Raw genomic sequence first — 26,383 nt, forward strand, 5'->3', positions numbered from 1 at the left:
TATGCTGAAATTTTTTTTGAGAGGAGGACCAAAAATTTATTTCTGGAGGTGGAATAATTGGAGGTGAAAATTTTAACTACCTCTCCCTGTGAAATAATTTTTTATTTAAGACAGCTTTTGGTGTATAATAAGTCATTTTTATGTTTTATTTTAGATTAATGTTCATTATTCTAATTTAAGCTTTTCCTATTTAAAAAAAAACAAACAAATTAGTCAACTCAAAGAAGTAGAAATCAATAAGCAATTCCTAAGGGATCAGGTTGGTATTTAGCACTAAAGATTTTTTCTTGTTTAGAATTTCTCAGGCTATAATTAAGTCATTCTTAATTTATCACTTCACTTGAGGTTTCTTTTTTTTTGTTGTTATATTCTGCTGAATCTTGATATAAACAATCTTAGATTTTTCCCCCCCATTTTAACATTATTATACCTTTTAGAGTTTGTAATAGTCACTGGAGTTTTCAACATGGGTGGAAAAAAACACATTACTTCAATATATTTATTGAGTGTGAATAAATTACAGTTTCCACCATCAAGAAACTCAGGATAGAGAGCAGATGACAGAAACAAATGGATATTACTGAAAGTCAGCCTGGCAAGTGCCACATAGGAGGTGTAAGGGGAATACTCTCAGACCACTGATAAGCAAGCTTTGTTCTGTTCTTTCTGTGCAGTGTCATTAATGATGAAAAAGCCTGGCTGGGTCAGGGAGAGCCACACAGAGCAGGTGGGGCTTGACGGATAAGCAGGGGTTCACCACCACGAGGGTGAGAGGGAGAAGGGAGCCCCGGCGGTGGCCTCAGACACAAAGACTTGAACGTGTGTGGAAGCAGCTTAACGGGGGCACAGAGCAGGCTTTCAGGCCAGAAATGCCTAGGTTCAAATCAAGTTCCATCACTTGCTCAGGGACTGTGGGCAAGTTCCTTAGTTACTTGGGGTTCAGGTTTTTCACTTGGTCTACTAGGTCTACAGTATTATCTAGGCTTGCTAGGCGAGTGGAACGAGAAAACAATGTTCTTTAGGTCTGTGGAAGAAAGAATGGTAGGTACAGGCAGTTTAGGAGATGTGCATTTAGGAAAACATTTGTGTATGGTGGACGGGCAAACCTCACCGTTGACTTTTCTCTTTGTTGTAGGTTAAAGCAGCAACTGGAGAAGAGGTGTCAGCTGAGGATCTTGGCGGTGCTGATCTTCACTGCAGGTAGATAGAAGCGTCGTTTTTTTTCAGGATTGGTTGTTTGCTTGTTCGTTTAATAGTCTTTAAAGTATTTTTCCAAGTATTTAACTTACCACAGTTTACGTGTTCTCAATCTGCTGTTTTAGGGTTCAGTTCTTTGAACTGTAGAGTTGCATTTCTAGAACATCAGCTTTTTCATTATAGAAAGACTGGAGAGATGGGTTTCTTATTTAACAAATATCCATTAAGCACCTGTTAGGTGACTGGCACTGTACTAGGGGTTTGAGATAAGAGGGACATTGTCTTTGACCTCAAGGAGTTTACAGTGTAGTCAGGGATGTGGGAAATGAACAATGACCAAAATTTCATATACACATGTATGTGTGGTAAGGCCTACAAAGAAGACATATAGGGAGAGCATATAGAAGGTGGCTCATACCCAGGGGTTAAAGGAACACTTGTGAACTGGAGCGCAGGGTTCTGGATGGTGAGCTGCAGTTCAACAACCCACTGCAAGAAAAATGGAAATAGAGAAGCGTACTGCTCACGGGTCCTGGAGGAAGTACATGGCATGCCTCCAGGGTCACACAGGGAGGTCAAGGCAGAGTGCAGACGGAGAAAGAGAGAGAGAGAAGGTGGGGCACATGTTTTTAATAGGATCTAGGTTGGAGTGCTTCGGGGTTCCTGGGCTAGGGCTGGATTGGTCAGTTCATTCCAAAAGAGCAGAATTTTGGTAAGCCTCTTCGGGGTCTTATCTAAGGTTGTATACAGCAGTGGGAGGTTGGGGAGACTGCCAATCACAAGGGCTGTTGGGAAAGTCATATCTGGACTTGCATTTGCTTGTGACTCTGCAGCTGCTGTTTAGGGCTTGTGTCTGCACCAGTGTCAGTTTAAGGTCCCGGCAGGCCTCTCGGCCAAACAGAATGCCTGCTGAGGCAGCAGTACCAAGGAGTAGCTTAGCTAAACTCTTGGTAGCAGGTAAGTGTAAAATGGCTGGTTCTCTGGGGGAGGGAAAAAGCCCTGCTTTGTGGCATCTGCCACTTTCTGTAGTATAAATTATCCCACCGTACCAAATTTTAAGCTACCAACAGGACGTCACTGAGCGTGGAATCAGGAAGTGATGCTCTATGAGTCAGACATGAGCTGGCTTCATCACGCTACTGGTCTAACCACTTCTGGTTGGAGTTCAGGGGTAAGAAGACCATCTACCTGCTAGAATTTGATGAGGGTTAAATGAGGTAATACATGTAAATTGCTTGGAATAATACCTCCTTTAAATAAGTAACTATAAATGTTAACTGCCATTGTTGTTATTGTTGTTTATCATCAAAATAGTATATTAAAGGTTTTGGGCTCTTTCTCCCCCTCTTTATTTTATTTTATTTTATTTTATTTTATTTTATTTTATTTAAGAGTAATTAAGAAACCATTGAAAAGCTCTAAGCAGAATGTGCTATTACCAAATACTTCATTAAAAAAAAATCCATCTGGATGCTAAATGGAGAATGCTTGGAGGGTTGGCAAGAGTCTGTGTAGGGGACCAGTTGGGTGGTTGTATCAATATCATTGGTGAGAGATGCTGGTGGCTTCGATGGCTATGGTGGTAGTGAAGATAGGGTGGAGTAAACAGATTTGAGCTCTGTTTTAGAGGTGGAATTGGGAGACTTGTTGATGATTTTATGCAAGGGGTGCAGGAAGGTGAGGTGACAAAGATAATAACATGAACTGGCTTTATTTCCTGAGATTGGGAGGACAGGAAGGAGAAAGAACCGGTTTGAGGGTGGGACAGGGGGATCAGGCGTTCCTTTTGGACCTGGTAAGTTAGAGATGCTTGAGACACCCAAGTAGAGATGCTGAAGAGGCAGTTACCTGTAAGAGTAAGAAGTCCAGATCAGTGCTGGAGATCTTTATTTGTGAAATTTAAAACCAAGGGACGAGATGAGCTCACCTCTGGGTGAATATAGACAAAGAGGAGGGCCCAGGATCATAGAACCCGGACATAAATGGCAAGTCTGTAATCATCAGGCTCAGTGGCCTGGCAGGTGCAGTGAACCTCTCTTTGATCCGCCAAACCACAAACAAACCAAGGGAGGCAGATAAGTATAATATTTCTCCTTTCCTATCGAAGAACACTGCCATGCCTTTTGAGGAGTTGATTGAGGGGCTTACCTTTGCCTCAGTGTTTCATTCATTTCTTTCTCATTGAGCCCTAATTGTGGATAGATTGATTGTATTGGGTTGCTCCAAAAGTCCCTATTTTTCTTTTTTGTAAAGTAAAAGACACATTTTTCATTTTCACCAATAACTTTATTGATTTGGATATTTTGAGTATGTTGGCTATCTCCTGCATGACAGAACATTGATTGTTTTCAGTTGATGACTCAGTTTGTTCACTATCGACTTCAACTGGTCTACCCGACCCTGGAACATCATCCAGCGAGAAACCTCCAGCATGAAATTTTGCAACCACTTTTGACATGTTCAATCAGTTACAGCACTTTCTCCATACATTGCACAAATCTTTGTTTGTGTTTCAGTTGCATTTTTACCTTTTTTGAAATAATAAAGCATAATATGCCAAAAATGTTGCATATTTTCTCCCATCTTCAATATTAAAATGACTACACAAAAATTAACCACTTCTGATAAGTTTTTTTTTTTTAATGCATGCTGACACAACAGCTGTCACAACACAATTTAACAAAATTGTTTTGAATGAAGTTAAAGACAACTAAGTGCTACTAGAGCCATTTATGGAAAAAAACAAATGAAGTTTTTGGCCAACTCAATACCAAGTGTTATGAGTAATACAGTAGAATTTTAGCCTTAGTACTTGAGCTTGGGATTTATAATTTAGGCAGCTAAGAGAAATAAATGAATGAATTAAACAACAGTTACAAAATATGCTAGCATGCTGCCCTGGCCGGGTGGCTCAGTTGATTGGAGTATCATACACCAAAGGTTGGGGGTTCGATCTCTGGTTGGAATGTATACAGGAGGCGACCAATTGTTTCTCTCTCTGTCTCTCTCCCTCTTCCTTCCTCTCTCTCTTTAAGATCAATGAAAATATCCTTTGGGTGAGGTTTTAAAAAAAATGCAATCATGCTTCCAGTTTTACAACTAGAGGCCAAAGGAGGAATGGTTGAAGGAATGCCTGGAGTGAAGTTGAGGAAGGCAGAGAAAAGCTTAGAGGGAGGGCCTGAGTTTCTGCCTGAGCTTGAACAGAATACTGTACTTGTTCATTTAGGTGAGCATAGCTGTGAGAGCAGAGATGCAGTGTGACTATCTTACCTGGCCATTTACTGACTGTTACAGGGAAACAGCAAGTGGATGTTTCCCTGCAGAGAAAGCGGATGCAGGCAGAATAGGGTGCGTGGGTATAGGACAGAGTGGCTGCCACTGTTCACAGATGCTTCGTCAGGGGGAGGTGATGAAGATAGTATTTGAGAAGCATCAATTTAAAAAATGTTTTCTGACTGTAAAAGAAGTAATCTGGTGCCCATGAAAACTGTAGGCAGTATTTCAGTTTAGGATGTAGGTTCTGGAATTCATCTTTTATTTGCCTCACTTATTGCCATATGACTAAACAACTTAATATCCCTGAGCCTCATTTCTTCATGTAAAAAATGAAGATAAGAATAGTTCCTGGCTTAGCACAGTGTTTGGTGCATACTAAGTACTCTTATTACTACCAGCTATTATTGTTAATAATAATCGTTTAAAATCATGAGACAGTGATTAGATGGTGATGGCTTTTTGGGGGGAAACAGTGTCATAAAATTTACTATTCACAAATTGCTTTGGGTTCTCTCTAATCAAAGTGGTATAAATATGTATTTGTAAAGGTCCTCTTTATCACTCTATATTTATACCTCTCTGATTAGTCATCCTGAGGAATTAATTTGACACAAAGACTTACATAATATAATGCCTCATCAAAGGTTTTACCTTCTGGCTGTTTTGGTAACTACTGGGTAGTTTTGTTTTTTAAAGAAAGCATTTTATTTATTTTTAATGTAATTTTTTAAAAATGTATTTACTTGAGAGAGAGAGAGAGAGAATGCCCTGTCCGGGGAATCAGACCCATAGCCTTGGCATATTGGGATGACACTCTAAACACCTGAGCTACCTGGTCAGGAAAGCATTTCATTTTAAATATTTTACTGATTTGGAAGCAGTTCCTTCTGCTTCTGTTTGCTTTCTGATTACTATAGTGTAGGCAGCTATTGTAGCTGGTATCATATATGAAACATTTAAGAGATATGGTCAGTTGTAAATTACTGCTAAAGGAAGGGTCTGCCATTGCAAGGCATTGGAGGGCTATAACAAGGAGTTAATACAGTCTCTGCTCTTATTTAGGGGCACCCAGTCCGGAGGTGGAGAGTGACACAAAACCACTATGAGAGTCCAGTTCTAAGAAATGTCCCCCAAGGATTTGGCCTTTTCCCTAGACATCAAAATTTAGATTGCAGCAGCTTAGTTCTTACTCATAAAATGAACAAAAACTTTATCTTTTTTCAGGTTTTTGCCTGACTTCACAGTTTTGTTTATACTTTATTAGAAAGTTATAGTATATTACATCTAAAATAACAAGCCATCTAATCAGGAAAAAAACTAGTAACCAGAGCAAGTCCATACTTCATTGACACTGAACTTGAAATTAAACAGGAACCTCCACGGCCCTAATCACAGAATCATTTATCAATACCCATTTTTACCCATGATCTGAGGGACAGTGTCTTCAAACCTTTGTGTTTGTTACCCTATGACAGCTTGCTCTTGGGTGTAACTCTGTAGGGAGGGGGCTCAGCAGTCTTTCAGAAACAAGAGACCATAGTTGGCATCTTCATTAGGAGCTCAGTTAATTACATACAAACACTTTTTGTAGTTACCAACATCACCATGAAAGTGTGCTATCTGGTTGAACTTTATTATGTAAAACTTTGTTTGGAGGTGCATGAGATGGCCATTAAATAGAAATCCTGTCAGCAAGGCCCCATAGTTTAGTAGAAGGAGGTTAAGAGAGAAATAAGAGTGTGGATTCCTATGCAGCTACTGGTGGTTCTAGTGCAAGGGTCCTACATGAACCTCAGTTTTTCCTGCTTGTAATACCCGGATAATACCAGGGACATTGTCATGTTTGGCAGGGACGTTTGAAGATCAAATTAAATGACATTTATTAAAGTGGTTTAGAAGTAAAAATGATGCTATCCTAAGATGAGAGATTTGGGTTTTAAGATACCGAGTTATTTTCCTTTTCTCTAATCTGATTATTTTAGTGTGCTTTACTCTGCAGGAAGTCTGGAGTCACTGACTACTACGCTTTGGATGATAGTCATGCCCTTCACTTAACTAGGAAGATTGTGAGGAATCTAAATTATCAGAAAAAACTGGATGTGAGTTGGATGTGTTCTTACATCTTTTATTTTCCTGAAAAGCATTTTGGCTTATGTTGTTTTTAAATAATATTTAAAAAAATGGTTAATTAGGATTTTTCTATTTTCTGTAGGTGACCGTTGAGCCCTCTGAAGATCCTTTATTTCCTGCTGATGAACTGTATGGAATAGTTGGTACTAACCTTAAGAGGAATTTTGATGTCCGAGAGGTATGTAAACTGGAACTGTGAGCTGTACACCTTGCTGTCTGTCTCTTTATATGTGTATCTGTGGCCAAAGCTGGGCTCTGTTTAGAATGTTCGTGCCTAGGAACTGTTTTGGATCTCGGTAAGGAGTGACATTTAAGGGAAAGATCTTCCCATAGTGTAGGATTCACTGGTACACAATATATACTAAAAGTCGGGAGGAACCTCAATTACTGGAAAGTTTTCACTGCACAATGGCAAAGCTTGGCTTGCTCATAAATAGTACTCCCTAATATGAACATTAGGAATGATGTAGGACTACTTTATAATTTTCATCTATTTCTTTTCACTGTCCTTATTTTAGGAAGTGGATGAAATGTCAGTAAATTGTCAAAATAAAAAACATCCTTTTAGATCAATATGACATAGCAAAGATTAGACTTTTGAATATAGATGAAGATGTTGCTATGGTTACAGATTGTCAGCCTAGTCTTGTAGTCTATAGTAACAGTTTTAGTGTTTGCATATGCATGTTGCCTTTTCTTCAGTATTGTTATCTGGCAGAATGCTTTTTAAGCTAGAAAATTATTATAATACCAGGTTTTCTGCCTTCTTATTTTGTTGCTTTTGCCCTTGACTATAAACCTATTATTGTAATAATTGTGAAAAATGTAGAAAATATAGAAAAACAAAATTGTCTATAATTCCACCATCCAGGGAAAGCAGCTATTAGTTTGGTGTTTTGGCTAATGTGTATGTATACATATTTATGTGGTTGAGATAGTATATACATATGTATTTTTTTAAATTCTACTTTTTTTAGTTTAAATTATAAACATTTCACCATTATTTCAAGGTTCTTCATGAAACATTTTCCATGACTAGGTCCTATTTCCTTAGTATCTAATATAATAGTATCTGGCAACATGGTAGGCACTTAGTAAATATTTTTTTGAATGAATTGATGCATGTAATATCCCATTTATGGATGCATATAATCGTTATTTAGAAAGTACCCTAGTATTGTTAGAGGGTCTTAAATCCTGGATTTTTAGGGAGTTCCTCTTTAGCAAGGTGACTTAGTTAACTGTAACTTTTAGAATTAGAATTTCAGTTTGACTTTTAAGTTGATTACAGGCACAGAAAAAAATGGTACTTACAATCTTATGTACTTGAAAAATGAGTTGTTCCAGAGAACCTAGTTTTCACGATGGTTAAGAATTCATCCTTTTAAGAATGAATTTTTAAGAACCGCTTTTTACATGTATTCAACAGTATTTATTGCTCTGTGAAGGTATTGTTTCAGGCACCAGGAACACAGAAATGAGTCAAACAGATGCAAATCCATTCTTTCACGGTAGTCCATTTCATTTTTAATGGAGATTATAAGGATAGACTCTTAACTTCTTAAATAGTGTCCTGGACGTCTACCTTTTGCTAACTCAGTTTATTATTGTGATTTTTTTCTGTAATAGCCAAGTGTCCTTGTGTGGAAGGCTTCCTAGTGTATGGAGTTGTGGGACCGCACAGGAATAGGAATCAGAAGCCTCGGCTCTAGTCCTTGTTTCCCTAGCCAGTGGTACTGGGGTTGATACTCTGAGCACTGATTTCTGCCTCTAGGTACAAGAACAGTAGTTCTGTATGATGTGTCTGCTTTCTAAAGTTTGAGGCTTTGTGAAAATGAGTTACTGTATTTTATGTGGCTGGGTGGTGTTTATGGTAAAGCAAATACAGTAGAAAGTAGATTCCCACTGAGTCACCCTAGACTGTTGTGCCCTTTGAGTAGCTTTGTCGTTGTGCGGAAGAATGGTAGTTATTTTGTTGACTGTTTTTACAAGGTACAATTTTGGAGGTACATACCACCTAGAACAGATAAATTATATCTCCCTTACATAATCAGACCTTTCAGGAAAATAACTAAAAAATAATTCAAAGTAAGCTTTTACTTTTTTGGAAAGAAAGATATTGGAAGCATTCACTCATTTCTCAGCTTTTGCATCTTGCAAAAGAAGGTTTAGGTTGATATAGTAAATAGGAAAAAGAAAGTTCAAACTAGATAGAAAAATAATGTATATCAGATAAAATAGTTCCTGAAGAAATTAAGAATATGCTTCATGTTTGGAACTCTTTGAAATAGTCCTCATGTATAATGATGGGCCCCAAAGATGAACTATTTCATAATTTCTACTCCTTTTAGATTAATTGCACACACATACACATTATGATCCTTCAAGTATATCAGAATCAGTGAACCTTTATTGATGTTGGAGGGGAGGAAGAAACTTTTCTTTACCCATCAGGGTTCTTTCAGATGGTCTAATAATTAAATCTACACAAGGCAGGTTAGATTAATAAGAGAAAACAGCCAAATATAATTACATATGTACGTATGGGACCTCCACCTACACGAGAGAGCCAAAGACCCTGTGTACATGAGAAGTTCAGGGACAGAAAGTTAAAATGAGGTTTATGTGGCATTCTGTACTAAGAATGAGGGAAGGTGCCTTGGAGTTTCAGAAGGGAGGAAGGACAGCTGTGGACGTTAAGAAGGGTAGATGTGCTGCCTTGGCTGGTGCGGCTCATTTAGTTGGAGTGTCATCTCACAAACTGAATGGTCATGGGTTTAATTCCTGGTCAAGGCATATGCCTAAGTTGTGGGTTCGGTTCCTAGTTGGAATGTGTAGGAGAGGCAACCGATTGATGTTTCTCTCTCTCTCCCCCACCCCTCTTTCCCTCTCTCTAAAATCAGTAAGCATGTCCTCAGGTGAGGATTTAAAAAAAAAGAGAGAAGAGCAGATGTTCAGTACCTAGAATTTTGCCCTGCCTTTTACATAGGTTGGTGATAACTCTTAGTATGGGCATAGCCCCTAATTTCAATTCTTTAAGGGAGATGTAAAAGTTTCTCATGAACCCTCAGTGTCTCAGTTGCCTTCAGCTCAAAATAATCCGCAAACCAAAATAGCATGTCTTGGGGAGGCCTGTTCTGAACCCCTTCAAAGTCTTAATAGTTACCTCTTAATGACAGCCAGGAAGTAGGCTATGCTGTGGTTAGTACTTTTTAAGCGTTACCGTTTTTTAAAAAACAGATGAGAAAACCGAGGCTGAGAGGATTTTAGGTAATCAGCCTATGACTCTAATTTCTCAGTGGTAGACCTGGGAGTCAGAGTTGGTTCTTCAACTTAGCATTATTTTATTAGGTTACTTTACTACTAGGTAGGTCATCATGTCTTCACAACTTTGTCCAGTCTTTGCAGAAGTGAGAACTGAGACTCGGAGGGTTAAATGACTTGCTGCAGGACACACAAATCGTATGTGACACCTCAGGTTGGAGCCTAAGTCTTCTGATTCTACGCTCTGCACTCTGCTTCCTGATGGAATCCCTGACGCTAGGCCAGTACGTTTGACTAGCCACTGAAGCTTTGAGTCTGGCAAACGGCTCATGGAGTCTGTCCGCTTCTCCGGTATGCAACATGGTGCTGTTGCTTTTATAATGAAGTGTAAACTCAGAGCCCAGAATGACTTCATGTGTGTCAGGTGAAATTCTAGTGAGAAGATGTTCTGTGTAGGGTGAAATTTTGTGAAAGTGACAACTTCACTATGAATTTGTTTTCCTTATAAATAACTTTAATGCAACAATTCTTTCATTGTAATTTCTCAAGGACATTGTTATTTTTCCTCTTAGGTCATCGCTAGAATTGTGGATGGAAGCAGATTCAATGAGTTCAAAGCCTTATATGGAGACACATTAGTTACAGGTATAAAAATGAAGAATTGAATGTGAACATTTTCTGATGCTTGGGAAATAGGTGATATCTTATCTCAAGGCTTTGATACCCTTGGCATGAGCTTTGTTATTTAGAGCAGCACGAATGTGAGTCAGTGTTCAGAGGGAGCTCTTTTGTAAAGATCATTTGTAGCCAAGAGGCTCCGTGGATCCAGAGTTTAAATTGACAGCATCTAGATGTTGTGGTAAAGACCCCTACCTGTGACATTAGTGGCATTAGCTGCATAAAAATCTTTTCATCATAGTACAAGTATTGGGTTGTCCAGAAAGACAGGTTATTTTTTTTTTCCCATAAAATAAAGGACACATTTTTCATTTTCACCAGTAACTTTATTGATTTGGATATTTTGAGTATGTTGCCTCTCTCCCACATAACGTCGATTGTTCTCAATTAATGTCTCGATTTGATTGCTGTCAACTTCAACTGGTCTAAACAACCATGGGGCATCATCCAGTGAGAAATCTCCAGCATGAAACTTTGCAAACCATTTTTGATACATTCGATCAGTCATAGCACCTTCTCCATACACTGCACAAATCTTTTTTTTTGCATTTCATTTGTGTTTTTGCCTTTTTTGAAATAATAAAGTACAATATGCTGAAAATGTTGCATATTTTCTTCCATCTTCAATATTAAAGTGGCTATATATAAATTCACCAATTTTGATAATTTAAAAAATACATGCTGATATGACAGCTGTCACAATACAGTCCAACAAAATTGTTTTGAATGAAGTTAAAGACAGTTATGCACTACTAGAGCCATCTAATGGAAAAAAAACCAAACTTTTTGGCTAACCCAATACCAGGAATGTTTGTAGTTCTTTTTGTTTCTCTGGATAACAATAATTGCTTTTGAAAATTTCACTGCTGTCTTTTTTATTATTTAGTGTCTAATTCAGCTGGGAAATTTTGTATGATGTTTGGACTTTCCTCAGGGCTTCTGTGTAGGCCTTATGTTGATTTATGTAAATATGAGAATGAGAATACAGGATAGAACACCAAATCTGAAAAAGCAAAACAAGAATATTTATAAAAGTTAATTCATTCATCTGAGGTGTTAAGTGTGTAGGCCTTTGGAAAAAATATTTGAGACCTAGATGCTAGACCCATAATAATGTATCTTGGACAAATGGCAAAACAAATGTGGGCATTTTATTTGGTTTTATAAAAGCTTGAAAATGTAGCAGCCTGAAGACAACATTTCAGAGTAGAAAAAACAACTAGCTGCAAAAATCCAAACTGCAAATATACATTGAGGCTAAAGGATAAGTCACTGCACTTTCTCCTAGTCTGATTTATGAGCAAGACAAGGGTTCACACTGGGAGTGGAATTTATGTTTTTGTATTTAGGTGTTTAAGTGATTAAGAGCTTTCGTTTGATATATAGGCAGGATTTGTCACTGCACAGTTCAGGATGTAACCCTCATTGTGCAGCTTTTTAAAACAAGTCAAAGCTGTTTCTGCTGCTTTCTCAAAGACGGATGGGCTGTCCTCATTTTCTGATTTTGTGTATTTGCCCTGCACTTGCTACAAGACTGGTGGCACCTTGGCCCCCCCAATGCTAGGGATATATCCCGCTTCCTCTGTCTCTTCTTGGCTGCACTGGGATCCAAATAAGGTTGGGGAAAGGGAGGGGAATGAGAAGGAGAAGGAGAAGGGAGGAATTAGAGGGTGTCGGGGAGGAAGGGAGGGTGAGAAGGAGATTAAGAGGTTGGGGACCATAGTGGGGGAGGCAGTAAGGAGAGAAAAATGAGTTTCCTAAGTATCATGTGTCCCTGGCAGCTCGTCAGGGCTTCCTCCTGCCTCTGCACTTGCCCTATGTCACCCCTAGTAGTTTCTTGGATATTTTGCTTTCTTGTTTGGCCCATGGGAAGGTGGTGAAGAGCCTCCCTTCATGGGTGTCCCTATTATAGTGGGGCTTGTGCCCTACTCAGCAGGCCCGGTGCCTGGAGATCCCAGTCAGGGCTAAGGGTGTGTTGAAAGTCTAAATAACAAAGAGGGCAGTATATCTTCAGGGGTAGCCCCTTACGGCTGAGAGACTGCCGAGGTTCCCAGCTCTTCGTGTGGGTGGGGCAGGACTCAAAGTGGATCACAAGGCCTTTCAGGGAGCTCACCGCTCCCTGCATTGACTCTCTCAGAGGCAGGGCACCGGAGGGTGTGCAGCGTTTGGGCTGGGATTTGAGGCCTGAAAGACCCAGGGAAATCCAAGTGATGCCCAAATCGTGTTTCATTTTTATCTCATTAAATAAATATAATTAGATCAAGGCAAGGTCAGAGTAAAGAAAATAAATTTTTAAAAATCCAGTGTTCTGTTTATCAATAGGTTTACACTCTCTCTTCTCCATTAATGTTTTGAACACGTGCTTTGTGCCCGGCATCACATACTGGAGGTCTTAACGGCAGCCTGGGCAGCTTGAGCTGGAAGACAGAGCCCGGCTCTGGGAACTTGGTAGCGTGCTGTCCTTGACCCACTCTGGCCTGCACAGCTTGTTGACTCTTGGGTTCCAAATATTTGATATCTATATGTAGTCATTGGTAAGCTTGTTGAAAATTACTCTTGGGAAGGTCTCTAGTCAAGTTCTTCAGGTTCACAAAATAAGTAACCTCCTAAAATAGTCTAAGGTGTCTGCCTCACAAAATAATGTCCTTCCCCTGCCCCCCCCCATTTTCTTGTGTGTGTGTGTACGCATGTAGAGTGGGAGTTTACAGCGCTAGTAGAAGTGGTAGTGAGAGACAAACGAAGCTTATGGAAGGGAGAAAACAATGCAAAGAGAAAATAAGAGTGAGTGATTCATTTTTCTTCTAAGGTTACCTGGATTTCTTACTATAAACTTGGTTACCACCAGCCTTGTCAGTGTTCCTGTTTTGTTTTGTTTTGTTTTTTTAAAATTGCCTTTGCTGAGTGTATCTGCTTTATTTCAAAGGCCTATCATTACCACAGACATTTTTGGGTAAACTGGTCACCTGAAACTGGCCGACAGCTTTGACTGTTGACCTTCAAAGGACGCTGTGTCTTTGATTTGTTCTATTTCAGAACATCCTCCAGGTATTGGTACACAGTGAGCACTCTGATATATGTTACATGAATGAATGGATAACACACTAACCCAACAATCTAACCAAACCAGCCAGTCAGACAAGTGGATAACTTTACATGTGATACACCCCTTTCAAGAAAGCAAAAAACCCAGATTCCAGTACCTTAGAAATAAAATGCGACATTAACTGTTTTGCAACACAGAATCTCTATATTTTACACTTTGATTTGATATTAAAGAATGTCGAATATGTCTGTTTTGAATTAAAAGCCCTCTGAAATACATAAATCTTTATTTCAATTTTCTTTTGAGGATTTGCTAGAATATTTGGATATCCAGTTGGTATCATTGGAAATAATGGAGTTCTCTTTTCTGAATCTGCAAAAAAGGCAAGTACTGTTAAACATGTTTCAGAATTTTCTGTTTTAAACATAATAAACTTTTAAGATCAAGTAGTGCATGAAAGTTTATTGCATAAAAACTTAAAATATTTAACCAGATGCCTCCGCAAAAAGAGCGCTGTGTGTGTGCACGTGAGCATGTATGTGTCTGTGTGTTAGTGTTTGAAGTGGTTTTTGTGGAGGTTTACATTAACATTGTGAGCTATCTTGAGCAATATTAAAAGTTCAAACATTTTTTTAGGGAAATTCTTACAAGATACTTGAATTATAGCTGCTGTGGGTGATGTGTACATATTCTAAGAATATAGGAATACTTGTCTTGAAAGTGTTTCTCTAGTGTAATGTATGTGAGGAATTCAAGGATACTTTTAGGTGGTTCTGAGACATAATCTGTTTATTCTGTTCTATCCCATCATTAGTTTAACTTGATACTATTTTTACTCTTTGGGAACGGAAACGTAATGGGTCTTGTTACTGGAGCTGTGGTTTTGTTTTTCTTTATTTTTTTTATTTTTTATTTTTTAATTTTTTAAATTTATTTACTCTTTACATTTGTCTCTGCCTCCCCCCCTGTGGTTTTAAAAGAGCAAATTCATGAATGTCTTTTGGCTTAGTATTCACTTTCATACATCATTGTCTCAGATTTACCTAAACTTGAATAAATGTAACTATTGTACTTATTTCATAAAGTATTTTCTTTAGCAAAAAAAAATGTCTAGCCTTGTTTTTCCATGTCAAATGATTAAGGAAATAACAAGGTTAATGAATGTAGGTAACAGGCAGATAAGTGCTTTCAGACCCTAACTGAGGACGAATCTGCCTTGGGTGGAACGTGTTAGCAGTAAAGGTCAGCTTCTGTACTCTGCTGTTCATTGTTGTTCCGCTCATTGCAATGATAAGAGACACAGGAAAGTAAAACTAAGGAAAAGAAAAATCACCTACACTCGTACCAGAAATAATCTTGAGTAACATTTTATTGTGGTTCCTTAGTATTTCCTGTCCCCTCTTTTTTTAGCAAGAGAGAATAACTGCATTTAATGTGTGGATGGAAACCCCATGTACATGAAAGAACCAAAGACCCCACATGCAGGAATAGTGCAGAGATAGCAAGGGGGGTCTGGGTATAGAAAACATTCTGAGCTAGGGATGAGGCGGTCTCCTTGGAGGCTTCAAAGGGTCATTGCAGGATAACAGGAGCAGATGGTTAGTAAGTGGGTATTTGCTCTGCCATCCGGCTGAAGCACGGCCCCAATTCAAGTTCTTCTAAGTAGTTAAAGGGAGTGGCAGGAGCTTCTCTTAATCCTGAAGCTAAAATTGCCCTTAGCTCAAAACAAGCCACATACCTCCCCCTTTTAAAAAATAAAATTGGTGTTGCCACATACAGCAGGTCCTTGAAAACTGTAATTTCATTACAACATTGATGAGATGCCATAGGATCCATTAGCCTCTGATACAGTTGGTTTTGTTATATGTCATTTCACTTAAAGTTGCAGAAACTATGATGACATGAAGTGAGGACTTACTGTATATAGAGGCATTGCTTGTTTTCTTTTAATATATGTAGTAAGTGTTTCCTAAAATATAAAATATCCCTGAATTAATGAGTTTTAATGAATATATAATACATTTATTTAAATAGAGGAACTATCAGGCTGAGGTCAACAAACTCTATGTAGTTTTATTTAGCGGCTTGGCAAAGACAGGCAGCGGGGGAGCTATGTTTGGCCTCAGTCTGACATTTTATTTGTAGAAGTGTTACAGGAGAAATTCCCAGAAACTCAGTTCTTCTCATCGACACAGCAGAAAAATTACAGATCAGCAAATCTACTAGCGTGCAGGCGGGGTTTATTCGGAAGAGAACAGCCTGGCTAAGGTGAGGGGGGCGGTGAAAGGGTTAGGCGAAGCAGGGTAAGGGGGGTGGAAGCAAGGGCGGCCAGGGGCCGGGCGGCCAGAGAGCCCAGAGAGAGAGTCCTTTGTTCTGAGAACTCACACAGTTGGTGGGATGGGGTGAAGAAGTTGCATATTGATTGATGGGTAAAGGTGGTGCCAGCTTCCTGGCGGGGATATCACTACCCAAACTTAGGTATGTGTGAGGGTCCATTAGGCTGAATCCTCACCTTGCACCAGACTCCATTTGTTCATCTTGTGAGACAGATGCATGACAAGAGGCAGTTAAAGTTGGGGCAGTTACCCAAAGTTATTTATGGGCTCTTCCTGTAAGCATTAGGGACGCCCTTGTAAAACAGATAGTGACCAGAGGTAGGTAATTAACCAAAGTTGTTTTATGGGTTCTTCCTTTGGGCCCTGTGCACCCTCTTCCACATTTCAGGTCTTGGGATGAAAGCACAGTTTCAAGGCTTTCTTTCCCAGATAGTGGAAACGATACACAGAATTACAAACGCTCCCCTCCTCCTGTGTTAGCATGGCGTTTCTTGTGATGTTGGAACACGTGGCAACGATACTGGGCCGGGCCCAGGACAGCTGAGTCAGTGGGCGAGACATGTCTCCTCCTCCTCCCTGCCTTGCTTTGCTGTCTGTCCTACCTAACAGAAGTCAGCCCCAAAGGTGTGTGATTTCCTCATTATTGTGTCTGAGGTTCAGCAGTTGCTTTGAGGTTTTGTAATTGCCAAGGCACTTCAGCAGAGTTAAAGGGATCTATGAATAGATAGTAAAATATAAAGGAAATGGTTTATAAGAGTGTCCTTAGTCACATAATCCTTAGAAGATATGGAAAGGAATAGTCATTTTTTTGTGTCATTAAATAATTTCCTAAACTCAAGGTTAGAAGGTCTCTAGCACTCATCTAAAATCCCATTTAATTGGAGTAAATTGGTAAGAAAAATGTATTTTATTATAATCTTGGCACATGAAAGAATTTTTGATGATGATCAAAGTGTAAATACCATCATGGATTTCCCTGAAGGGATTATATTTTATCTTTTTTAAAGTGGAGAACTAGAGAATTGTCTTATAGCGAGGCTCAGAAATCTCATTGACAAGCATCCTTTTTTCTCTGTTACTTGTTTCACTTGATGTTTGGTTAGTGTTGGCCTCATCCGTGGCAAAGCAGCTATCCTACAGCCATGGGTCCTCGGTCGCACAGCTGACTGCACAACAGGTGCAGTATAAACCTCAGGCCCATGCCCCCTGGATCACGGCTCCACACCACAGTGTTACTCTTTTACTTTAAGGTCAGACAAGCCAAGCAGAGGGTGGTCTTTCTTTTCTTTGACCCAAGCATGGCATTGGCAGAATGCCTGGTGACTACAGATTTGTTAACCCCCCTTTGAAAAGGTTTTTGTCTTCTTTGCTTACAGGGGTCTCACTTTATCCAGTTATGCTGCCAAAGGAATATCCCTCTGCTATTCCTTCAAAACATTACTGGTAAGAAAGTAGTGTATTCAGCTGGGCTGCCTTTATTCTAGAGTTGCGCTGTGCAGTATATCTTAAGAAGTGATCGCCACAGTAAGCCTAGTAACCATCTCTGTTGCTGTGCATGGTTATTGCAGTTTTATTGACTCTCTTCCCTGTGCTGCACCTCACATCGTTGGGGCTTGAGTTTGGACTCCAAAGACTGGGATCATCTGTGACAATTCTCCGGGTTTCATGTTCCATAAATGATCTTAACATGGTGGATAAAATAATTTTTAATTTCTCTTATGGTTCTAGAGTTCTTTTTCTTAAAATTCCATGATTCTTCTATTTATGCTTTTTTATATTCCATGGTCTGTGACATATAGGAGACGCTGAGGTACGTAGGTTAGCCAAAAACTTCGTTTTTAATCCTGTCCATGGTTATCTCCTGTTTAAGAAAGGAGAGACTCTTAATTACTTGTTGAGTTCAGGCAAATCACACGAGGGAGTTTGGCTCTTGACAATCAGCGGGGCTTTAGATATTACTGGTGCTAACACTCATCTTCATCTTTAAGATACCAGTTTAGATGACTTTTGAGAGGAGTTACATCCAGAGGGAAGCCTGGGAGGACCCGATGTGGCAAACTGCATAAAAAGGGCAGATAAAAAATACTCTGAAGCTTCACTAGTGCAGTGGCCTTGTTTCTAATGATGATTCGTGACTCATTAACTACTGATAAGTTAAACTGTGCTCTTGAAAGATTCCTACATTTTCGTGGGTTTTTTTTTTTGTTTGTTTTTTGCCTATGTTGGGGGCAGAGAGCCGAGGTTGAGCTTGGCTCTGCAGCATTGCCTTCGAAGGACCTGTGTTGCCGCCATTTGGAGATACATAGTAGGCAGTTGAAAAATCTTGAGCACAGAAGAGGTGTGTTAGCTGGAGGTGAAAATGTAGGTATCATCAGAAAATGGAAATGGTATTTCAAGCTATGGGAATAGGTAAGAATACCATGAAGAGAGAAGGGGACTCGGGCAGCCTGCGAGTAACTGTGGTTTCTTCCAAGAGGTGAGGGTAATGGAGGAAATAGAGTATGATTATGTTGTTTTTTAAGGTGGGAAGGAGAAGGATGGGAGAAAGCCAAGGGACCGGAGGGACAGTGGGGTGGTGAGCGGGGGTGGTGAGCACGGGAAGAGAATCGATACTTGAGATAGCTGTTGTGGGAACAGCGCAGGGAGTCAGAGAAGGCAGATAAAGGGATTCCGAGCTGCACGGAGGGCCTGGCTCAGAGCGGGCAGCTGGAGGAAGCCGGCGGTACCTGGTGAGGTGAGGTGAGGGGTGGCCTGTCACTGGCTCTGTGTCATGTAGTACAGTTTCGCTCCGCGAAACCTGGTGGGAGCGATTGGGGGATACGATGCTGGAGGTTTGCATAACAAAGAACAGTGACAATCAAGTAGCTTGTGAGGCTGCGGGTGGTGAGGGAGACCCGGGAAGCCTGGCTTCGTGTGTATTAGGTGAAGAAGAAGGAGCCCAAGGCCTGGAAGGCCCCGGGCCCTGCAGACCCGTTTCAACAGAGATGGGAGAGCTTGAAGAAGGATGAAAAGTTTTTTTACCTTGCGATTGACAGGAACTCTTAGCGTCTCTTTACTTCATCAAAGTCTAAGCATTACTTCAGAAGGAATCCCGAATTTTTAAACCAGGTGAGTGAGAACCGAGGCCCTCACCGTTCGGCGTGCCACAGCGCTCTTTCCTCAGCTGCCACGTCGCAGTCTTTCATCACCAGGCTACTGCTTTGAGATAATTTCTTGAAGCTCAATTGCATCCTTACTTTATTTGAAGATCTGTGTGCACCCAAATGAACCGTTTCAAGGAAATTTTCAAAGCGACTAGAGAAAATGTTATTTTATCTTTTAAAGCACACTTTTTGGGGGGCATATTTCAGGTCTAAGTTCTTCGTTAGGGAGAGAGGCCTGTAGTAAAATACAATCTGACGAGATGTCCTTCCAGTGCCTTGGGGGGTCAGCTGCTATACAGTAATTGCGTTACTCAGAGGCTCTCTTCCTATTCTTCTCTTTTAGGGTTTATGGTTGGTAGAGACTATGAAGCTGAAGGAATTGCCAAGGATGGTGCCAAGATGGTGACTGCCGTAGCCTGTGCCAATGTGCCTAAGATAACTGTCATCATTGGGGGATCCTATGGGGCTGGAAACTATGGGATGTGTGGCAGAGCATATAGGTAGGTGATTGTCATCATTTTCTCTGAAAGAAATTATACTTCACGTATAATTATAAATGGTCAGGTTTCTTTGAAATATAGAATGATATTCATAAATCTTGAGCAATAATACCGTAATTTGTATCATCTGGAGAGACGAAATGAAATTTAATGCTAAAGGTACTGTTGGGAAGGAACCCACAATGGGAATAAGGAAATATTTTGAAATGGCTGATAATGAAAATACTACATATCATAACTGGTGCGATGTGGCTCAAGTCTTGCTTTGAGAAAGGTGTGTAGACATAAATATATATCATGGAAAAGAAGTAAGGCTGAAAATCAATGAGCCAAGCAGCTAGCTCAAGAAATTCAAAAAAAGAGAAGCACTGTGGACACAAGAAAAACAGAAAACAGAACATGATAAAGGACAAACACTGCAAGACAGAAGACTCAGGAGAGCCTCAAGCTGCTCTGTTTGAAAGGTTAACAGACGTAATAGTCCCCTGGTAAAACTAAAAGGGAAAGCTCTGGGCTGGAGAACAGGACATGACCACAGATAATAAGAGGATATTTTGAATACTTTTACAGCCAATAAACATACATGAAATGGAAAAATACAGTTTATCAAAACAGACATCAGAATTGCCTAGAGAATTTAAAATTTTGTACTATCTTTAGGCTCCACTTCTGGAGATTAGTCTAGGGTGGGTTCCAGGCATTGGTATTTTTAAAAAATTCCCAGATGCTTTTAATGGGCAGCTGGAATGAAGAACCACTAGTTTAAAAGATAAATGTGGGCCTCTGAAAATACCTGTGTTGTCATGCAACTTAATTTGATCATTCATATTCCACCCCCGCATAGCCCAAGATTTCTTTACATGTGGCCCAATGCTCGTATCTCGGTGATGGGAGGAGAGCAGGCAGCCAGTGTGTTGGCGACCATAGCCAAAGACCAGAGAGCGCGGGAAGGGAAACAGGTAAATGCCATTTCTTCTCGTCTCCAGGTTTGGTTTTCACCAGCGGACACCCTGAAGCCCGGGAGCAGTGCAGCCAGAATCGCTTCACTCTCATGGGTCAGGGGTCCAACATGTAGGGCCTGGCTTTTTAGAAGATGCTGCCTCGGACGAAGTTGCTTCAGGAATTCAGACTTACACATTTTCTGTCTCTTTTTTTAATGCCATTTCCTGTGAGGTACCTTCTTGTGGTAAAGTACAGATTTTTTCAGAATTTTGAGAAAACAAGAAACTGCCTGTGAGTGACTGAGGCATAAAGATATTTGATTCTTAGTCATTCGCAGTTAATGAGCTTTAAATAAATTTGATTTACTTCTTTGATTTTATGACCTAAAGCAGCAGCATTTTTTCCCTCTACTTCACTGTTAAGGTGGTTGTTAAGCATAGCTTGAGTGGGAGGGCTCAGTCATCTAATGAGAATTGATTAACATTATTACACTGTGAAAGTATAAAGGAAGTAAAATGCAAAGGGCACTACCAGCTGAATGGAAGGTAAATCAGCAAGCGGCTGCTTTTAAAGTGCATTCCTTTGTTTGTACCTGTTAGAGAGTCTTCTGAAATTTTGCACTAATTTTTACTAGTTATAGTTTTTAACTGTTTTGTGTAACCACCAAGCCTTAAAATCAGTACGTGTTCCTGAAATTGCTAGATGCACTGTTTTCATAACAAGGCATAAGATGAAGGAGGCCCTGTCTCTTCAGGCCCTCAGTACTGCCATTTAGGGAGCAGCTGGTCAACCACCCAGTTTGTGGAGTGGGCTAATAAAAAGCTAGAGGTGGTTCCTGCCTCCCTGATTGCATCCCACCCATGCCTCACACCCCTAGTTGTCTTTTCTTAGGAGCAGGGACTCTGAAGACCAAAACTGAGGTTTCACATTCACTTCAGTATTGACCTGTGTCCGAGCAAAAGGAGAGCTTTATGTGTGTATTTGTGTGTGTGTGTAGCAGGGTAATGGGCGGGGGGGGGGGATGGTGGGGGGAGATATGAAATTCTACCTGATATTTAGAAGACATGTCTTTTTAAAAAAATTTTTATTTATTTTTTTACTGTTCAAATATATTTGTCTCCATTTTCCCGCCACCACTTTCCCCCTGCCCCACCCGCCCCACCTCCCACCCTCAATCCTTCCCCACTTTGGCTTTGGCGATGGGTCCTTTATACATGTTCCTTGATTTGACCCTTCCCCTTCTTGAAGACATGTCTTAAACTCTAGCCCAGCATAGTGATCTCTTATTAAATAGCTGTTCTTTGAGTATTTGATACACAGATACATGAATTCATCTGTTTTTATATATGAAAGTACAAGATTTTAGTGGTTCTCCCTCTAAATTCTTAACTATAAATGATAACTATGAAAACACATGAAAGAAGGTTGGATTTATTTGAAATAAATCATTTATTTTTGGTGTGGAATATTTTTTTAACTGAAAATACTTTTCAGGGTTTTAAAATTAATTTGCATAAAGGTTTTTACATCTGAATTAATTATCACTTGTTTCTGGCAATACTGATGGGCAAGCCATTAGATTTTTAATTAGGGAAAAATATCTTTCAGCCATCTGGGAAGTTGAAGAGGTTATTCAAGGTGTGGTTGATAATTTATCCCTTTAAGTTTCAAAATGTTTAAAATTTTGACTATTTTGAAAGAAAATGTAATGTGGCCCTTTTGTCATTTTGTACAATTCCCATGCATTGTTGTGCGGCACTGGAATACGTGGTACCCTTGGTTTTGACCTTACATTCAATAGCCCAGGGTGTTGTCTCTGATAAGGGAAGTATAATGGCACGCCAATTTGATAGTCATGTCTCAGGTGAGATTATGTACATGAAACAATCACTTGTAATCTATCCCTCACTGTACAGATGTTGGCTGTAGCATTAGTCATGACATGTTACCCTGTTTGTCTTGAGGTGCTCTTGGGTGCAGCTGTTGTTCGGCTGCAGTGAACTTATTCCTGGTCCCTTTTCTTTCAGTTCTCCAGTGCTGAAGAAGCAGCTTTAAAAGAGCCCATCATTAAGAGGTTTGAAGAGGAAGGAAACCCTTACTATTCCAGTGCCAGGTGGGAGCCAGAGAATAAGTAACTTCTTGCTGGGAGCATGTTGGCAGTCAGGGCAGCAGCTTTACAGAGACCTGGGCGGTCAAGAAGGTCCAGCCTCTGTGAGGACAAAAAAATAACATTCGGACACACTAAACCTTTACTATTGTCTCTGTGAAGGGAATGGCTGCTGCTGAAACGCAGCCCCTTCTCCCAGGCCGGGGTGCGGATCCATCGCCCTCGGTCTGATTCTGCCACCCTCCACCCCCATCTTCTATCTCATTTCTCCCCAAGGTGCCTGGGGCCGGGCCGGACCCTGCGGCCGCAGGTGGACCACGTGGGGGCAGGGAAGTTAGGGGCTGTAATCCAGGCTGTAGAATGTTCAGGAATGCTAATTTTGGCTTAAACTGGTGAATTCCGGTCATCCCCCCTCCTTGATTATTTTGTTTTTACCCCATTGTAAGCACGAGATTGGTTGAACCCTTTTTGACATTTGTTAACAAGTGCACTCGTGCGTTCAGAAGGTGATTAGTCACAGCCAGGGTCCATGTGTCAACACTAAGTGATTACCTCATACACCTAGGGAGCTCTCGGTTCTGTTTGTTTCTTATACCACTTAATAAGGTAATAAATTATCATGGCCTGTCCCAGCTGGAGACTTGCTGGCATGTGCTCTCAGACCTCTTTTTATCAACAACTTTCGTGTTTCACATTCTGAAGAATAAGTTTCATGGCTTCATTTCATCCCTTGGGCATATGGGAAAAAAGAAAATATTTGTGTTTTTTAAAATTAGATTATGCAGTGATTGTGCCATTTACTGGAGAGGAAGGAGAGAATAAAATCAAAAGTCAGGATTCATTTCAGTCATGGGAACGCATCTTGTGAGGCAGGCACCGCTCGTAGTGTGGGGGGTGCGAAGACTGAACAGCCTTTGCAGAGCACAGTTGGTTTCAGAATCCGAATAATGCCATTTGGGATTTTTTTTTTAAAAGCCTGTTTCTCTTGTTAATATCTATTTTAATAAGTAATTTTACCAGGTATATTTTGTTGCAGTGGGTCATTGATTTATTGAATTAAGAACAAATAGTCTTTGATTTGAGAAATAAACATGCTCTTTTTTTAATAGTAGCCAGTAGAAGCAAAGAGGACATACAAAACCATATTAAAAGTTTAAGAGAAAATATGTATTGTAAGCACACTTAAATTGTTTTTAACATAAGATTTTGAAATTCACAAGGACAACTGAAATAATAAACTTTGAAAAATAGCATATTTTGTGTGAGACATTAATTTGTTTTTCAGCCCTGGCTTAGCCGTCTTTCGAGGAAGACTCAATCCTTTATTATTTTCATATATAAATTATTATTATTTTTAATGGATTATATTCAAGGCAGGAGAGCAAAATGCCCACATAGACTTATCTTTGGAAATAAATACTGAAAGACAGTGAAGTTTTTCTCTTACTTTGTAGATGCTTAACCCTTCTGTTGAAATGCTTGGTGGCATGAGACAGCAACTTTTTCCCCAAGATGAAAGAATTTTCAAGCCAGTGTATGGCACCTTTTTGGGATTTAATAGATATCTTAGCAGTAAAATTCTGTGGTCTCTTTAGACTTTCATGTGCTTGACCCATCTTTTCAGAGAGAGCTGTCATCATTTTCTACCATAACCTCGTATGTTTTCCTTAATCCTTACATAGGCAGCACATCAGTTTTATTCTGCTCAGCTGTTCTTGCAGTTGAACTTCCCTGGCCCTGGACTGAGGCCTCCCAGCCGTCTTCCTGGTGACCGCTGTGAGGCAGCCTCCGCCCCCCCGCCCCCCCGGCCCCCGACCGGCACACCTGTTGTTTTATTCCCCTCTTGGCTTCAGAAGGGAGTGTAATCAATTGACCTGGTTACAAATTACATGAGTGGTTTTTATTTATTGGCAGTTGATACTGCAGGGTCCCTATTATGAATGTTTTATGAGCATAGATTTGATTCATGTCTGTCAGTATAAGCATGGTTTAATAATTAATGCTGTGTCCAGTTACTGAAGGCAGTTTGTTTAAAGAAAGCAAAAGTGCCACGTACCGAAGACCTTTAAAAAAGCAGTATTTCTCATTCCTTTTTCTTTATAAATTTGAGGTTGTCAACGAAAAGCAAACTAAAATTTCTACTTAAAAGTTTCTTCTTAAAGCAGTTTAAAGCTATTGTTTTTTTTCTGTTGTAGCAAAAATAACTATATATGAAGGTATTTTATTAATAAAATGTATTGAAGTCGATTCAGTAGTTTTCATAGTTTCTTAAGTGATGAGGGAGTTGTGAGGGACACATTTTTCTACTAGAGACTTTTCTACTTTGCGACTAGAGACCTAGGTTCATATGGCCCTTCATATTAATGACAGGAATACATCAACTTTATTTGTACATTTGTGTGGGCAAAGGACGGACAAGAAAGTTTTTCCCGAAATAAGTAAAACTATTTTGAAACCAGGGATTATTTGGTGATTTCTTGTAACAAGCTGTTCCTAAGGCCATAAGCTTGATTTGATGTTCTGTGGGAGCCTGGGATCAAAGTAATTTCCTTTTTTCTTTCTTCCTTTGTCCTCTTGCTTGAACATGGTTTCAGTTTTAGTATAGTACACAGAAGCTAATCAATAGATCCATATTTCCCCTGAAGAAAAAAACCTCAGCATTTCTGGGCAGGGAGTGTATCAATGGTAGTTTGGTGGTAGATTCCTATTAACTCATATTTTGTTTTTTTCTCAGGCTGTGGGATGATGGGATTATTGATCCAGCAGACACCAGACTGGTCCTGGGTCTCAGTATCAGTGCAGCCCTCAACGCACCAATCCAGAAGACTGACTTTGGTGTCTTTAGGATGTAACTGGAACATAGAGCGTCTTCCACTGGACATGTACCAAAAATTAATACATTAGTAACATTAAAATTTGAGACTTTTTTCAATATTTGTTACAGTAAAATTGTTCTCTTAGCACAGTGCATTGTATTTTTCTACCTTAAAAAAATCAGTGAAGACATTTATTTCATGAACCTCAAGCCCTTGTAAATTTTCTGAGATTTTTCTATGATTCAGCTTTACCACTCTTAAAATGAAGGGAATAACTTAGAGTTATCCTTTCTAACCCACCAGTAGTATGAAGAGTTCCGTAAACTATAGATTCCAGGTATTATCGAGGCTATTACATGAAGTTATATTTCCACTGAAATGATGCCTTGTTGATTATGCATGCTATTGTAACACACTTATTTTTTAAAAAATATCTATTACTTTTCCTCCAGCCATTGTCCCATTCCTTCCCATAATACACTTCTCGCTGTCTGCTCTCGGGGCTCTGTTTCCCACCCACCCTCTCCTCACCCTCGCCCTCGCTGCCCTCGCTGCCCTCCTCTGCCAACACCTCTCCCCAGGGTCACCATTGACCCCCACCCCTGTTGCTGAAACCACCGGCTTCTTTTCCGACTTTATCTTGTTTAATTCTCTGTAACATTCAAATCCCTTGAACACTTCCTCCTAGAAACGCTGTTCTTAGCTTCCGTATGGTAATACTCCAGGTTTCCTTCCAACCTCTTCGGCCATTCTGTTCAATTTCCTTTGCAGGCCCTTCTCTCTCTGCTGAGTCCTACCCTCTTCACCATTTGTCCTCATTTTTTGTTCCTAATACATGATGCGGTCTTACTCTCAAAGATACAAGTGACACAAAAGTATCTCCTCATTCTTTTTTAAAACTGTGGTAGATACATCTAATGAAACTTTTAAGATTTTAACCGCTTTTAAGTG

The 26,383-nt window shown here is 39.9% G+C and overlaps 1 protein-coding gene across 1 annotated transcript in view; it reads left to right on the forward strand.

The window, feature by feature from the left end:
* MCCC2 (methylcrotonyl-CoA carboxylase subunit 2) overlaps positions 1-25,867 on the forward strand; it is a 53,394-nt gene extending 27,527 nt beyond the window's left edge. Inside the window, exons 8-17 of the mRNA XM_054578479.1 lie at positions 1,136-1,200; positions 6,473-6,572; positions 6,686-6,781; positions 10,440-10,512; positions 13,895-13,971; positions 17,301-17,367; positions 19,411-19,567; positions 20,412-20,526; positions 22,537-22,622; positions 25,351-25,867. Coding sequence (XP_054434454.1) covers positions 1,136-1,200; positions 6,473-6,572; positions 6,686-6,781; positions 10,440-10,512; positions 13,895-13,971; positions 17,301-17,367; positions 19,411-19,567; positions 20,412-20,526; positions 22,537-22,622; positions 25,351-25,468 — 954 coding nt within the window. The 3' untranslated portion in view covers positions 25,469-25,867. The remainder of the gene's footprint in view (positions 1-1,135; positions 1,201-6,472; positions 6,573-6,685; positions 6,782-10,439; positions 10,513-13,894; positions 13,972-17,300; positions 17,368-19,410; positions 19,568-20,411; positions 20,527-22,536; positions 22,623-25,350) is intronic.
* Positions 25,868-26,383: the final 516 nt, after the last annotated feature.

This window comes from Pteronotus mesoamericanus, unplaced genomic scaffold (assembly GCF_021234165.1).
Source record: "Pteronotus mesoamericanus isolate MK-2021 breed Mesoamerican mustached bat unplaced genomic scaffold, CSHL_Meso_final contig_50, whole genome shotgun sequence".
Classification (NCBI taxonomy): Eukaryota; Metazoa; Chordata; class Mammalia; order Chiroptera; family Mormoopidae; genus Pteronotus; species Pteronotus mesoamericanus.